Raw genomic sequence first — 15095 nt, 5'->3', positions numbered from 1 at the left:
CTCTACTTACACATCATCATCTGCACATCTATCGCTGCAGTGTTAATGCTAAATTGTAATTATTTCACCTCTAAGGCCTATTTATTGCCTTACCTGCCTAATCTTCTACATTTGCACACACTGTACATAGATTTTTATTTTGTGTTATTGACTGTACGTTTGTTTATGTGTAACTCTGTGTTGTTGTTTTTGTCGCACTGCTTTGCTTTATCTTGGCCAGGTCGCAGTTGTAAATGAGAACTTGATCTCAACTATGCTACCTGGTTAAATAAAGGTGAAATAAAAATACAAGAAAAAAAGGTTATCAGGTTTGATAGAGAAGGTGAGACGTTTACAGAGAAAGATCTGTGTATCTCTGTATGCACCACTCTCTCACATATACTGACTCCAGTGAATGCATGCATACACACACACTCACTCATAGACGTGATTTAGAGCAACATGGATTGTTATTACAGTGTAATATAGACATTTGTCAATCTCTTTTGGATACAAATTTCTCTTTTGCAGCCCGTCATGGTGATGGTTCTTTGGATGACCATGGGGTCACAGCTGGTTCATTGCGAAGTCGTTATTGAGCAAAATCATTACTGAATGTCTTCTTACTGGAATATCTGATGTTACAAAATCATATTGGTGCATTAGAAGACTGAGATCATATTGATATTCAATGCAGACCTTCAATGCAGCCCAAAATACCTTCAGCAATTTGATGTTTCACTGCCACTGCCATTTGAGTTTTCACTCTGCAACAAGAATATATTATTTTATCTTCATATGATTAGCCTGGTTGCTCATTGATGACAGGTATAGTGTTTAATCCAATTCTAGCCCACAAATTGAATCAGGATCAGACATTGATTTCAGAGCGCTGCTGCTGCTGAGCTGATGCAGAATTCACTGGAAGGAAGCGGTCAATCGTCAAAGTCAGCATCCCTTCTACAGCACCACTCTCTCTCTCTGTGACGTCAGAGTGCTGTTTGTCTCCTGGGTTGCCTGCATGCCTCCACTTAATACCCCCTCCTCTCTCTCTTTCTCTCTCTCGCTCTCTTTCTCTCTCTCTCGCTCTCTCTCCATCAATCCATCCATCCCCCATCCCTCTCCCCTGTTCTCCTCTTGCTCGCCCCCGTTCTGCCCACCTGACCTGCTGAAATCCAATTAGAATAACTGGTACACAGCCCTGGAAGCACGGATGCGCTGTGCTTACCAATCGCAAATTGCAGTCTCACTCACTCTGTCTCCTTCTATCTCCCGTCCTCTCGCTCTGCATCTTTTCCATCCCTCCCACTCTCATAAAAAAATTCACCCTTTCTGTCACTATCTCCTTTCCCTCTTGCTGGTCTAGCTGGTGCAGTTAGTCTCTCTAACTCCCTATTACACTCTTGCGCTCACTCTCTCTCTCGCTCTCTCTCTTTCTTTGTCTCTCTCTCTCTTGCTCTCTCACTCTCCCTCCTGCGCTGCCTCCCTCCCTCTCTCCCGCCCTCATTGTGGAGATCTTTAAAGCTCCCAGCAGCACACAGTCCTCTCCTGCTTGGGAAACATGTCAGCCATTCTGGACCTGGACCAGATCGCATGCTCTGGGAATGCAGTGGTGAGTGCGTCTGACTGACACACCTCGCTGGGTTTAGTTTCACGGGGCTGGGTCAGGGTCTGGGTAGAGAGACCCTGGCTCTATGGGAGGGGCTGGTCTCCCTGGCTGGTTGGCAGAATACCTGCCTGCCTAACTGCCTCTTCAGACAGCCAGCTAAGCAGCTGAGCCGTTTCAGTGTGCAGAGAGGTGTTTGTGCGGGTGGACACTGTATTTGTGTGTTTTAGTGCACTTACTGTCGAGACTGTTCGTAATTTGTGTGCGGGGGAGTGCATGTTTGTGTGTGAGTGAGTACGTGTATTTGTGCATGTGTGTGTTTTCAACATAGATGGCATGAATATGTTATTGTGCGTTGTAGGTGCATGTCAATATAATGGCATGAAATATGAATGTGCGTAAGCGTTCAGGAGTCCGAGCATACAGGAGAATATGGGTATGTGTCTGTCTGTCTGTGTGTGCTCGTCTCTGCACATACTGCATTTTTTTGTCTGTTTGCCAGATCGTGAAGAAAAAATAGCTATTTTCTCTGTACAGATCAGTGGTGACAGAGATCAGCTAAACAGGCCTTGTGATCCCTGTGTATGTATCCGTATGAACTGCAACAGTCTGACAGTGAAAATGAATTGATCTTTCACCCACATAGCAACAACAGATGTGCAGTCTGAAAGATATCCCACAAGTGCCTTTCCAGGCTAAATGCTGTTTTCAACCCCCTGACATAGACAGGCTCTCTCTGGTCTTGAATTGCCAAAATAAAGGAAACACCAACTTAAAGGGAGTCTTAATAGGGTGTTGGCCCACCATGAGCCAGAACCGGTTCAATGCGCCTTGGCATAGAAGTGTCTGGGACTCTATTGGAGGGATGCGACACCATTCTTCCATGAGAAATGCCATCATTTGGTGTTTTATTGATGGAGGTGGAATACGCTGTCACAGGCGCCGCTCCAGAATCTCCCATAAGTGTTCAATTGAGTTGAGATCTGGTGACTGAGACACACAGACACACACCCTTGGCAGGAATAGGTGAGGCATGACACATTACTCTGCCTTTTCACTTTCCCTCACCTTTTCCTTCTCTCTCTCCTCACCATCTCTCTCCTCCTCCCTCCTCCTCTGTCTCCCTCTCCTCATTATTTCCCTCTTTTCCTTCTCTCTCTCCTCACCATCTCTCTCCTCCTCCCTCCTCCTCTGTCTCCCTCTCCTCATTATTTCCCTCTTTTCCTTCTCTCTCTCCTCACCATCTCTCTCCTCCTCCTCCCTCCTCCTCTGTCTCCCTCTCCTCATTATTTCCCTCTTTTCCTTCTCTCTCTCCTCACCATCTCTCTCCTCCTCCTCCCTCCTCCTCTGTCTCCCTCTCCTCATTATTTCCCTCTTTTCCTTCTCTCTCTCCTCACCATCTCTCTCCTCCTCCTCCCTCCTCCTCTGTCTCCCTCTCCTCATTATTTCCCTCTTTTCCTTCTCTCTCTCCTCACCATCTCTCTCCTCCTCCCTCCTCCTCTGTCTCCCTCTCCTCATTATTTCCCTCTTTTCCTTCTCTCTCTCCTCACCATCTCTCTCCTCCTCCCTCCTCCTCTGTCTCCCTCTCCTCATTATTTCCCTCTTTTCCTTCTCTCTCTCCTCACCATCTCTCTCCTCCTCCCTCCTCCTCTGTCTCCCTCTCCTCATTATTTCCCTCTTTTCCTTCTCTGTGTGACTGTGTTTCCATCTTTGGCAAATTCCTCTGGGTGTCACTGCAGACACCTCTCAGCTTAGCCCTCAGCTTAGTCTGTTATAGATCATTATCAGCCATCTCTGACCATACACAAACCTAAACCCCACATTAGCATTCTCCTCCACATTCTATGAAGTTTGTCTAAACCCCCATTGCAGAAGCCGAGTTCCACTGTTGTTAATTAAGGGTAAAAGGGTCGCAGCAGCCATTGCAGTGCTCACTACTCTTCCCCCTCCCTGTCCAGGCCAGCAGCCCCACCCCAGGTCTGTTTGCGTCTGAGGCTCAACTGCGGTGTGTGTGTGTGTGTGTGTGTGTGTGTGTGTGTGTGTGTGTGTGTGTGTGTGTGTGTGTGTGTGTGTGTGTGTGTGTGTGTGTGTGTGTGTGTGTGTGTGTGTGTGTGTGTGTGTGTGTGTGTGTAAAGGGATAGAGGTGAAGGGAAGAAGCAAAACAGAGTGTGAGCATGTCTTACTCCTAGAAAGATCAATACTACCCAAGGAGAAGGATCTGAGGTACACTACATGACCAAAGGTATGTGAGCACCTGCTTGTCGAACATCTCATTCCAAAATCACGGGCATTAATATGGAGTTGGTCCCCCCTTTGCTGCTATAACATCCACTCTTCTGGGAAGGCTTTCCACTAGATGTTGGAAAATTGCTGCAGGTACTTGCTTCCATTCAGCCACAAGAGCATTAGTGAGGTCAGACACTGATGTTGGGGGATCAGGCCTGGCTCGCAGTCAGCGTTCCAATTCATCCCAAAGTTGTTTGATTAGGTTGAGGTCAGGGCTCTGTGCAGGCCAGTCAAGTTCTTCCACACCAATCTCGAAAACCACTTCTGTTTGGACCTCTCTTCGTGCACGAGGGCATTGTCATGCTGAAACAGGAAAGGGCCTTCCCCAAACTGCTGCTACAAAGTTGGAAGTGCAGAATCTTCCAGAATGTCATTGTACGCTGTAGCCTTAAGACTTCCCTTCACTGGAACTAAGGGGCCTATCCCGAACCATGAAAAACAGCCCCAGCATTATTCCTCCCCCACCAAATGTTACAGTTGGCACTATGCATTGGGGCAGGTCGTGTTCTCCTGGCATTCACCAAACCCAAAATTTGTCTGTCGGACTGCCAGGGGGTGAAGCGTGATTCATCACTCCAGAGAACGCGTTTCCAATACTCCAGAGTCCAATGGTGGCAAGCTTTAAACCACTCCAGTCGACGCTTGGCATTGCACATGGTGTGCGGCTGCTCAACCCATTTCATGAAGCTCCCGACAAACAGTTCTTGTGCTGACGTTGTTTCCAGAGGCAGTTTGGTACTCGGTAGTGAGTGTTGTAAGCGAGGACAGAATATTTTTACGTGCTTCAGCACTCGGCGGTCCCGTTCTGTGAGCTTGTGTGTTCTACTACTTCGCAGCTGTGCCATTGTTACTCCTCAAAGTTTTCACTTCACAATAACAGCACAGTTGACCGGGACAGCTCTAGCAGGGCAGAAATATGACGAACTGACTTGTTGAAAAGGTGGCAGGCATCCTATGATGGAGCCACGTTGAAAGTCACTGAGATCTTCAGTAAGGCCATTCTACTGCCAATGTTTGTCTATGGAGATTGCATGGCTGTGTGCTCGATTTTATACACATGTCAGCAAAGGGTGTGGCAGAAATAGCCAATCCACTAATTTGAAGGGGTGTCCACATACTTTTGAACATATAGTGTAGATGACTGGATCTGAGGCAGATGACTGGATCTGAGGCAGATGACTGGATCTGAGGCAGATGACTGGATCTGAGGCAGATGACTGGATCTGAGGCAGATGACTGGATCTGAGGTAGATGACTGGATCTGAGGCAGATGACTGGATCTGAGGCAGATGACTGGATCTGAGGCAGATGACTGGATCTGAGGTAGATGACTGGATCTGAGGCAGATGACTGGATCTGAGGCAGATGACTGGATCTGAGGCAGATGACTGGATCTGAGGCAGATGACTGGATCTGAGGCAGATGACTGGATCTGAGGTAGATGACTGGATCTGAGGCAGATGACTGGATCTGAGGCAGATGACTGGATCTGAGGTAGATGATGTGTTTTACTTAATTTCTGGGGACCAGAAGTCCCCACAAGAATAGTAAACTAACAAAAAAGTTACCAACTGTGGACATTTTGTTAGTACCCACAAGGTCAAATGCTATTACTAGTTGGAATTTGGGTTCGGGTTAGAATTATGTTTAGGGTTAGGATCTAGAGTTAGATTCATGTTTAGCGTTAAGGGTAGGTTTTGGGGTTAGGGTAAGGGGTAGAGTTAGGTTTAGGGTTAGGGGTTAGGGAAAATAGCATTTTGAATGGGACTGAATTGTATGTCCCCACAAGGTTAGTTTTCCAAGACTGTGTGTGTGTGTGTGTGTGTGTGTGTGTGTGTGTGTGTGTGTGTGTGTGTGTGTGTGTGTGTGTGTGTGTGTGTGTTGTTGTGTGTGTTGTTTCAATTTTTAAAGTTTCTCTAATTTTTTATAGTACGTTCATATGTACAACAGATAATAGTAAAGGTGTTAACCTGTTGCATGTGTCTTCATGTTTCTGTTCTGCTGTTTGTGTCTACACTCCGTGGGTGTCTGGTCGATTATTACTGCATGTACTTGTCTCTGTCATTTCATTGAAGTCTTCATCTGACAATAACCTCATATTAGTGCATTTTAAAGCATAGAAAATGGCTGGTATGTCTGATTGAGATCTCAGACAGAGATACTGCTGCCTTGTCCTTGACAGGAAGGTTTAACCTTCACCATCTCCAGAGGAACTTTGATAGCCACCATTCTCATTTCTAAAATGGTGCCTGCTGCAGTATTCCCAGCCCTGATTCTGAGCAGAGGAGGCTCCCCCCTCTCTCTCTCTCGCTCTCTCTCTCTCTCTTTCTTTATTATTGATGACCACTGGGCCCTGAGACTAGGCCCAGCACTCCCTCATGCTATTAAACACACACCCACACTCAGATACGCAGTCCCATGTCATGCCGACCTTGTGCCGCGTTGTGGTGTGTGACGTCAGCAGATACTTCTGTCACGAGTCTAGAAAGGTCCAGGATAGGTCTGTAGAACGTTTGGAGGCGCGCCAGGGAATGATGCTGTTATTTTCTTGGTGTGTTACATCCCTTCCTGTTTCAAGTCATGATATCGATGAAGCTCAATTTGCCCCACTCACCAAGACTCATTTACACTGACAACTTAATGCACAGACTTGGAATCATAATGTTATGGATGGCTGTAGTCTCTGTAGTCTCTTATAAAGACATTACCACACAGAGAGAGGCATGGAGAGAAGTGAAGGCAGCTTCAGTGTCTGAATTTTAATAGCGGAGGGTTTACTCCTCCCTGCAGTGGCAGCTTTCAGAGAAGGCGATGATTCTAGATTTTTGCGCAGTCATACCTCAGGAGCAGTGCATTTTAAAATCTCCAAGGGAACCAGCTGATCCTATGCCCGGTGCTAACTCTCAGCTCTTCCTTGTCCCATCTGAGAGGGCTCTGGAAAGGAGACAGAAAGCTCTGTAGTCTGTACACACTCAATCATAAGTACTCACACATGATTGGATTTTCAATTTGTTTGGCATTTATTGTCTTTCTCATATCTAATTAATGATGTAGTAAGCTATTATTAGAATATGATCCATAAATCTCTGTCCACAACCCACCCACTTCAGAGCCCCCAACACAGACCCAGAGGCTCTTTGTGTAGATTGAAAAAAGATTGGATATGGAAAAACAATGTTTAAAATATCCTAGACCTCAAGGGCCTATTGGGTCTGTCTGGCCACCAGGATGTCTCCCTCCCTACTTCCATACTGTTTACATCTGTCTGCCTACACCCTGACCTATCTGTTCTCTTCTCTGATTGGCTGCAGGAGCATGATATCGAGACTACCCATGGTGTGCTCCATGTGACCATGAGGGGCGTTCCCAAGGGCAACCGGCCAGTCATCCTCACCTACCATGACATCGGCCTCAACCGTGAGTGTGCACGATTAACCCGTATAGCATTATCTAAGACATTATCTAAGATGCAGTGTGGTTCTAAACATGTAACATAACTTCTATGAGTAATGCTTTAGGTTTATGCCATGGATCTGTGTTTGATGTATGATATGTACAGATTTGTGCCGTTCTTGTGTATCTTGTTTCTAGATGTATTTTATTCTTTATCTCTTATGAATGGGTTTGCATTGCTATCTTTTTGTTCCCCTCTCTGTACAGATAAGTCATGCTTCAACACGCTGTTTAACTTTGAGGACATGCTGGAGATCACGCAGCACTTTGCTGTGGTCCATGTGGACGCCCCTGGACAGCAGGAGGCGGCACCACCCTTCCCCACAGGGTACCAGTACCCTACTATGGACGAACTGTCTGAGATGCTGCCCTCGGTTATGACTCAGCTCAAGTGAGTGACATGGACATTGACCAGTTGACTCATTAGGTGGTGATGGATAGACTGTAATGCCAGTAAGTTGGTGTTGCTGATGGTGTGATCTATTTCCTCGTGTCCACAGGGTGAACAGTGTGATTGGGATTGGCGTGGGAGCAGGAGCCTACATCCTATCCCGGTTTGCAGTAAGTCTACGTAACACTGACAGCAGCTCTCTCATCTGTCCATTTTAATTTTCTAAATCTCCTGTCTCTCTCATTCTGGTCTATTACAGAGGTTGTTTGTCAGTCTGTACATCAGTGCTTCACATCCAACCCATGCAGCAGCATTTCACCAGTCCTCTTGTTTATTATAAACCTTGCCATTCTGAGGGAGGTGAATCACCTTGTTTTACTCTCGATCTCTCACTGTCCCTCTCGTGTTCTTCCTCTTTCTGCACTCAATGCCTGTTTGTTTTTTTTAGCTCTGCTGAATTCTCTCTCTACAAGAGAGCAGAAAGAGCACGTAGAGAAGGAGCACTGAAAGATGGAGGAGGAGGGGGGTGTTTGGGTGGAATTAGTCTGGAGGATTTAGGAATCACAGAGTTGGATGTTCCTCTGGGGGTCTGCTCTCATTCAGAATTAATGAGGAAAATTAGATTTTCAAATTCCATCAGTTGGAATGAATTGGAAAAAAGTTAGATTGGTAACAACTGTTGCTGCATTTGATTTTAAAAAGGACAAGCTTTCAGAGAAGTTGATGATTCTACATTTTTGCGCAGTCATACTTCGGGAGCAGTGCATTTTAAAATCTCCAAGGGAACCAGCTGATCCTCTGCCTTGTGCTAACACAGCTCTTCCTTGTCCTGTCTGAGAGGGCTCTGGAAAGGAGACAGGAAGCTCTGTAGTCTGTACACACTCAGTCATAAGTACTCACACATGATTGGATTTTCAATTTGTTTGGCATTTATTGTCTTTCTCATATCTAATTAATGATGTAGTAAGCTATTATTAGAATATGATCCATAAATCTCTGTCCACATCCCACCCACTCCAGAGTCCCCAACACAGACCCAGAGGCTCTTTGTGTAGATGGAAAAGATTGGATATGGAAAAACAATATATAGTTTTTTTATGTTCTAGACCTCAAGGGCCTAGAAGTCCATTTATAAGGGTCACATAGTTGGATGTTCTTCTGGACGTCTGCTCTCATTTTGAATTAATTAGACTTTCAAATTCCATAAACGCAGTTTCAGGTAACCAGCATCTCAGCAGCCTCTGATACATCTGGCCTGTCTTGAAAATGACAAAAGCTTGTAGCATTCTGAATGCAGTTATAATGCCAATCACTACATCTCCCTAAGATGTTCATCATCATCATTCCTTCCTTATTATACCATTTATGAAGACTGGTATGCTCTATACTACTTCAGCTCATGTTGGGCACTGACATGTTGTTCCTCTCGCCTGTAGCTGAACAACCCTACTCTGGTAGAGGGCCTGGTTCTGATCAACGTGGACCCGTGTGCCGAGGGATGGATCGACTGGGCTGCCTCCAAGGTCAGTAGTTCTCTAACCAATCACCCATCTTTGAATGCAAAGCCATAGATCCTTGTGATCTCCCAGAAGACTGCCACTTTAGCTATGCGTTATTTATAGACCTTGTCCTGTTTTTTTCTCAACAGCTCTCTGGGTGGACCAGTAACATTGTGGACACGGTGATGGCTCATCACTTCAGCACTGTAAGTATGATGGGTTGGCATCTGCCCATCTTTGACTAGGAGTTCCATTCACCTTTGATAACCTGGTTTGAAAGTGAACATTTGTATAGTTTTAAAAGTGATACCATCCACACACATTCTGACGCCTTGTGTGTCCTTCCAGGATGAGCTGACAGACAACCAGGAGCTGGTCCAGACCTACCGCCTTCATATCGCCCAGGACATCAATCAGGACAACCTGGCCCTCTTCTGTGCCTCCTACAACGGGTACGCTGGGCAGGAGTGGAGAGGGGGCAGGGATTCACTCCTGCCCACCATAGTCGTTGGCTCTACTACTGGCTGGATGAATGTGGCTTTAACCTTGTCTTTTTTTTCCTTTTACAATAACAGTCGTCGGGATCTGGAAATTGAGAGGCCAGTCATTGGTCTTAATGAGGACACAGTGAACACACTGACGTGAGTTTCAACTGGATTTACTGTATTTTCGGCAGAATTTTAATTTTTATTTTACCTTTATTTTACTAGGCAAGTCAGTTAAGAACAAATTCTTATTTTCAATGACGGCCTAGGAACAGTGGGTTAAATGCCTGTTCAGGGGCAGAACGACAGATTTGTACCTTGTCAGCTCGGGGATTTGAACTTGATTTGAACTTGCAACCCTCCGGTTACTAGTCCAATGCTCTAACCACTAGGCTACCCTGCCGCCCCGGATGCAGAGGCGTCATGCCGATAGGGGGCACAGGGGCGCAGATTTGTCCTGTTTAAAATAATAATTATAATAATACAATAAATAAATACTACGAGCCACCTAGCAGCCTCCGATGTTTAGGGTGAATGGCACTACTGGCAGTATGCATTTGTATGCTCAAGCAGAACCTCCTCTTCCCCTCCAGGTGCCCTTCTCTGTTGGTGGTTGGAGACACATCTCCTGCAGTGGAGGCAGTGGTGAGTTAGTTAGGGTGGTTGTTGTTTAGCTTGTGATTATAGATCATGCACTTATACATCCTTGTGCATATATAGTAGGATGATGGAACTAAATGTTGAATATCAGTTCCTTTATGTAATGAATTATGTTAATTTACTCTCTTTAAACTTGTTTCAGGTGGAGTGCAATTCCAGGTTAAATCCAACCAAGACTACACTGTTTAAGGTTAAGTGAAGCATGTTATATTCTGTGTGTGTTATGCATTTTCCTCCTGAATAATCAATATTATATGCTAAGCTATTGCATCATGTGTAGCGACTCAGAAGTTCTCTCCTTCTCCCTCTTCTCTCTGTAGATGGCTGATTGTGGAGGCTTACCTCAGGTTGTGCAGGTGAGGTTTGATGATCTGAAAGTTATTATATGCTAATATAGCTTTTTAAATCATTGTCATAAAAATATATATTTTTGATAACTAACTTACTGTAATCTCCTCCACAGCCAGGGAAACTGGCAGAGGCCTTCAAGTACTTTGTTCAGGGTATGGGTTATAGTAAGTATATAACTCTCTTACTTTTCTTTGTAAATGTGTGATCTCAATAACCACTCCTTTCTAGCATACAAAAAAATATATATATCCACTGCTCAAAAAAATAAATAACACATCCTAGATCTGATTGAATGAAATATTCTTATTAAATACTTTTTTCTTTACATAGTTGAATGTGCTGACAACAAAATCACACAAAAATTATCAATGGAAATCAAATTTATCAACCCATGGAGGTCTGGATTTGGAGTCACACTCAAAATTAAAGTGGAAAACCACACTACAGGCTGATCCAACTTTGATGTAATGTCCTTAAAACAATTAAAAATGAGGCTCAGTAGTGTGTGTGGCCTCCACGTGCCTGTATGACCTCCCTACAACACCTGGGCATGCTCCTGGACAGTCTGTGGTGCAACGTGGCGTTGGTGGATGGAGCGAGGCATGATGTTCCAGATGTGCTCAATTGGATTCAGGTCTGAGGAACGGGCGGGCCAGTCCATAGCATCAATGCCTTCCTCTTGCAGGAACTGCTGACACACTCCAACCACATGAGGTCTAGCATTGTCTTGCATTAGGAGGAACCCAGGGCCAACCGCACCAGAATATGGTCTCACAAGGGGTCTGAGGATCTCATCTCGGTACCTAATGGCAATCAGGCTACCTCTGGCGAGCACATGGAGGGCTGTGCGGCCCCCCAAAGAAATGCCACCCCACACCATGACTGACCCACTGCCAAACCGGTCATGCTGGAGGCAGCAGAACGTTCTCCACAGCGTCTCTAGACTCTGTCACGTCTGTCACATGTGCTCAGTGTGAACCTGCTTTCATCTGTGAAGAGCACAGGGTGCCAGTGGCAAATTTGCCAATCTTGGTGTACTCTGGCAAATGCCAAACGTCCTGCACACGTCCTGCACAACCCCCACCTGTGGACGTCGGGCCCTCATACCACCCTCATGGAGTCTGTTTCTGACCGTTTGAGCAGACACATGCACATTTGTGGCCTGCTTGAGGTCATTTTTGCAGGGCTCTGGCAGTGCTCCTCCTGCTCCTCCTTGCACAAAGGCAGAGGTAGCGGTCCTGCTGCTGGGTTGTTGCCCTCCTACGGCCTCCTCCACGTCTCCTGGTGTACTGGCCTGTCTCCTGGTAGCGCCTCCATGCTCTGGACACTACGCTGACAGACACAGCATACCTTCTTGCCACAGCTCGCATTGATGTGCCATCCTGGATGAGCTGCACTACCTGAGCCACTTGTGTGGGTTGTAGACTCCGTCTCATGCTACCACTAGAGTGAAAGCACCGCCAGCATTCAAAAGTGACCAAAACATCAGCCAGGAAGCATAGGAACTGAGAAGTGGTCTGTGGTCACCACCTGCAGAACCACTCCTTTATTGGGGGTGTCTTGCTAATTGCCTATAATTTCCACCTGTTGTCTATTACATTTGCACAACAGCATGTGGAATGTATTGTCAATCAGTGTTGCTTCCTAAGTGGACAGTTTGATTTCACAGAAGTGTGATTGACTTGGAGTTACATTGTGTTGTTTAAGTGTTCCCTTTATTTTCTTGTGCAGTGTATAAAAAGTCTATCTCTATATATATATATATATAGACAAAATGAGAAAAAAAATCCAGAAAATCACATTGTAGGATTTTTAATTAATTTATTTGCATATTATGGTGGAAAATAAGTATTTGGTCAATAACAAAAGTTTTTCTCAATACTTTGTTATATACCCTTTGTTGGCAATGACAGAGGTCAAACGTTTTCTGTCTTCACAAGGTTTCACAAGGTTTTCACACACTGTTGCTGGTATTTTGGCCCATTCCTCCATGCAGATCTCCTCTAGAGCAGTGATGTTTTGGGACTTTCAACTCCCTCCAAAGATTTTCTATGGGGTTGAGATCTGGAGACTGGCTAGGCCACTCCAGGACCTTGAAATGCTTCTTACGAAGCCACTCCTTCGTTGCTCAGGCGGTGTGTTTGGGATCATTGTCATGCTGAAAGACCCAGCCACGTTTCATCTTCAATGCCCTTGCTGATTGGAGGTTTTCACTCAAAATCTCACGAAACATGGCCCCATTCATTCTTTCCTTTACACGGATCAGTCGTCCTGGTCCCTTTACAGAAAACAGCCCCAAAGCATGATGTTTCCACCCCCATGCTTCACAGTAGGTATGGTGTTCTTTGGATGCAACTCAGCATTGTTTTTCCTCCAAACACGACGAGTTGAGTTTTTACCAAAAAGTTATATTTTGGTTTCATCTGACCATATGACATTCTCCCAATCTTCTTCTGGATCATCCAAATGCTCTCTAGCAAACTTCAGACGGGCCTGGGCATGTACTGGCTTAAGCAGGGGGACACGTCTGGCACTGCAGGATTTGAGTCCCTGGCGGCGTAGTGTGTTACTGATGGTAGGCTTTGTTATTTTGGTCCCAGCTCTCTGCAAGTCATTCACTAGGTCCCCCCGTGTGGTTCTGGGATTTTTGCTCACCGTTCTTGTGATCATTTTGACCCTACGGGGTGAGATCGTGCGTGGAGCCCCAGATCAAGGGAGATTATCAGTGGTCTTGTATGTCTTCCATTTCCTAATAATTGCTCCCACAGTTGATTTCTTCAAACCAAGCTGCTTACCTATTGCATATTCAGTCTTCCCAGCCTGGTGCAGGTCTACAATTTTGTTTCTGGTGTCCTTTGACAGCTCTTTGGTCTTGGCCATGGTGGAGTTTGGAGTGTGACTGTTTGAGGTTGTGGAGAGGTGTCTTTTATACTGATAAAAAAGTTCAAACAGGTGCCATTAATACAGGTAACGAGTGGAGGACAGAGGAGCCTCTTAAAGAAGAAGTCACAGGTCTGTGAGAGCCAGAAATCTTGCTTGTTTGTAGGTGACCAAATACTTATTTTCCACCGTAATTTGCAAAAAAATTCATTAAAAATCCTACAATGTGATTTTCTAATTTTGTCTGTCATAGTTGAAGTGTACCTATGATGAAAATTACAGGCCTCTTTTTAAGTGGGAGAACTTGCACAATTGGTGGCTGACTAAATACTTTTTTGCCCCACTGTATATACTTTTTATATATATATATTGACTCTGGCCACTTTACTCTCTGGAACGTTACTCTTATTGATTATCCACTAACAAGCTGTTGTACGTATTTGTGGTTAAGATCTGTGTTCTCTATGTATTTCCTGTTGACGTGAGAAAAATAACTATTGCTCAATTAAGTATTGTTTTCATCACGGTTTCCCCATTAGCTTTTGCTAGAGCCCCTCCTGGGTTTGGAGTGTAGCCAGTAGTTTCTGAAAAGACCCTCTGTTTGTCACACTGGTCACGGAGAGGAGGCCGCGCCTCACAGCTGCCAATTCCTCTTTCATCTGTGCAGTGTTGCATAGCCTCAGTTGTCAGTAGGTGAGAAATTGTGATTGTGGCATGAATGACTTGCACCAAAGACATACTGAACAGCAATTGACTTTCCTGTTGAATTCTGCGTGGGAGAGACTCTCGACTTGCCTGGTGTACTTTTCTTTTCTACCCAAACTGTTTAAGATGCATCTCCTTCTGTGACACAAAGCAAAGTGCAGACTTAAACAGGCTCTATGTACTCTATAAATCTCAAATTACCTTAAAATTGACAGCACCTGAACATGCCTTACTATCAGCAATTTCCCCTTATAGAATGCTAGCACAAATTATGGTTTAGTCAGGAATAGCCATGGACCAAAAGAGAAAAGCTAACTTTTTGAAAGATAAGATCACGGCGATGGTAGAGGTGATTGAAGAAAGGCAACACGTATTATTCAGTGGACTAAACAGTGGGTTGACAAACAAAGCCAAACGGGTAGCTTGGGAGTGTGTCTCCGCTGCAGTGAACGACGTGGGGCAGCAAGACAGAACTGTGGCTGATGTGAAAAAGAAATGGTCTGAGCTTAAACTGCAAGGGGAAAAACAATTAGCCATATATAACCAGCAGGAAAATCACTTCGGTCAAGTCCAGACTTTTTTAATTTGTAACATTTTTATTTCACATTTTTATTTCACCTTTATTTAACCAGGTAAGTTCTCATTTACAACTGCCACCTGGCCAAGATAAAGCAAAGCAGTGTGACAAAAACAACAACACAGAGTTACACATGGAATAAACAAGCGTACAGTCAATAACACAATAGAAAAAGTCTATATACAGTGTGTGCAAATGCGTGAGGAGGTAAGGCAATAAATAG

General features: G+C 44.9%; 1 protein-coding gene across 5 annotated transcripts in view; it reads left to right on the top strand.

Moving 5' to 3' along the window:
- Positions 1 to 15095, top strand: part of LOC118388381 (protein NDRG3-like) — a 56736-nt gene that overhangs the window by 35731 nt on the left and 5910 nt on the right. For 4 of the 5 annotated variants that reach the window (XM_035777381.2, XM_052526679.1, XM_035777383.2 and 1 more), the window contains 11 exons: positions 7183 to 7288; positions 7532 to 7715; positions 7825 to 7885; positions 9152 to 9238; positions 9364 to 9420; positions 9563 to 9666; positions 9790 to 9855; positions 10293 to 10344; positions 10502 to 10549; positions 10680 to 10715; positions 10823 to 10874. In XM_035777381.2, the coding sequence (XP_035633274.1) occupies positions 7183 to 7288; positions 7532 to 7715; positions 7825 to 7885; positions 9152 to 9238; positions 9364 to 9420; positions 9563 to 9666; positions 9790 to 9855; positions 10293 to 10344; positions 10502 to 10549; positions 10680 to 10715; positions 10823 to 10874 (853 nt within the window). Of the gene's footprint in view, positions 1 to 1233; positions 1592 to 7182; positions 7289 to 7531; positions 7716 to 7824; positions 7886 to 9151; positions 9239 to 9363; positions 9421 to 9562; positions 9667 to 9789; positions 9856 to 10292; positions 10345 to 10501; positions 10550 to 10679; positions 10716 to 10822; positions 10875 to 15095 lie in introns of those variants that run through there. The other variant, XM_035777384.2, reaches the window with a different exon arrangement.

The sequence above is a fragment of the Oncorhynchus keta genome, chromosome 10 (assembly GCF_023373465.1).
Source record: "Oncorhynchus keta strain PuntledgeMale-10-30-2019 chromosome 10, Oket_V2, whole genome shotgun sequence".
Classification (NCBI taxonomy): domain Eukaryota; kingdom Metazoa; phylum Chordata; class Actinopteri; order Salmoniformes; family Salmonidae; genus Oncorhynchus; species Oncorhynchus keta.
The sequence above is the reverse complement of the archived record's forward strand: the minus strand, read 5'-3'. Positions and strand labels throughout refer to the sequence as shown.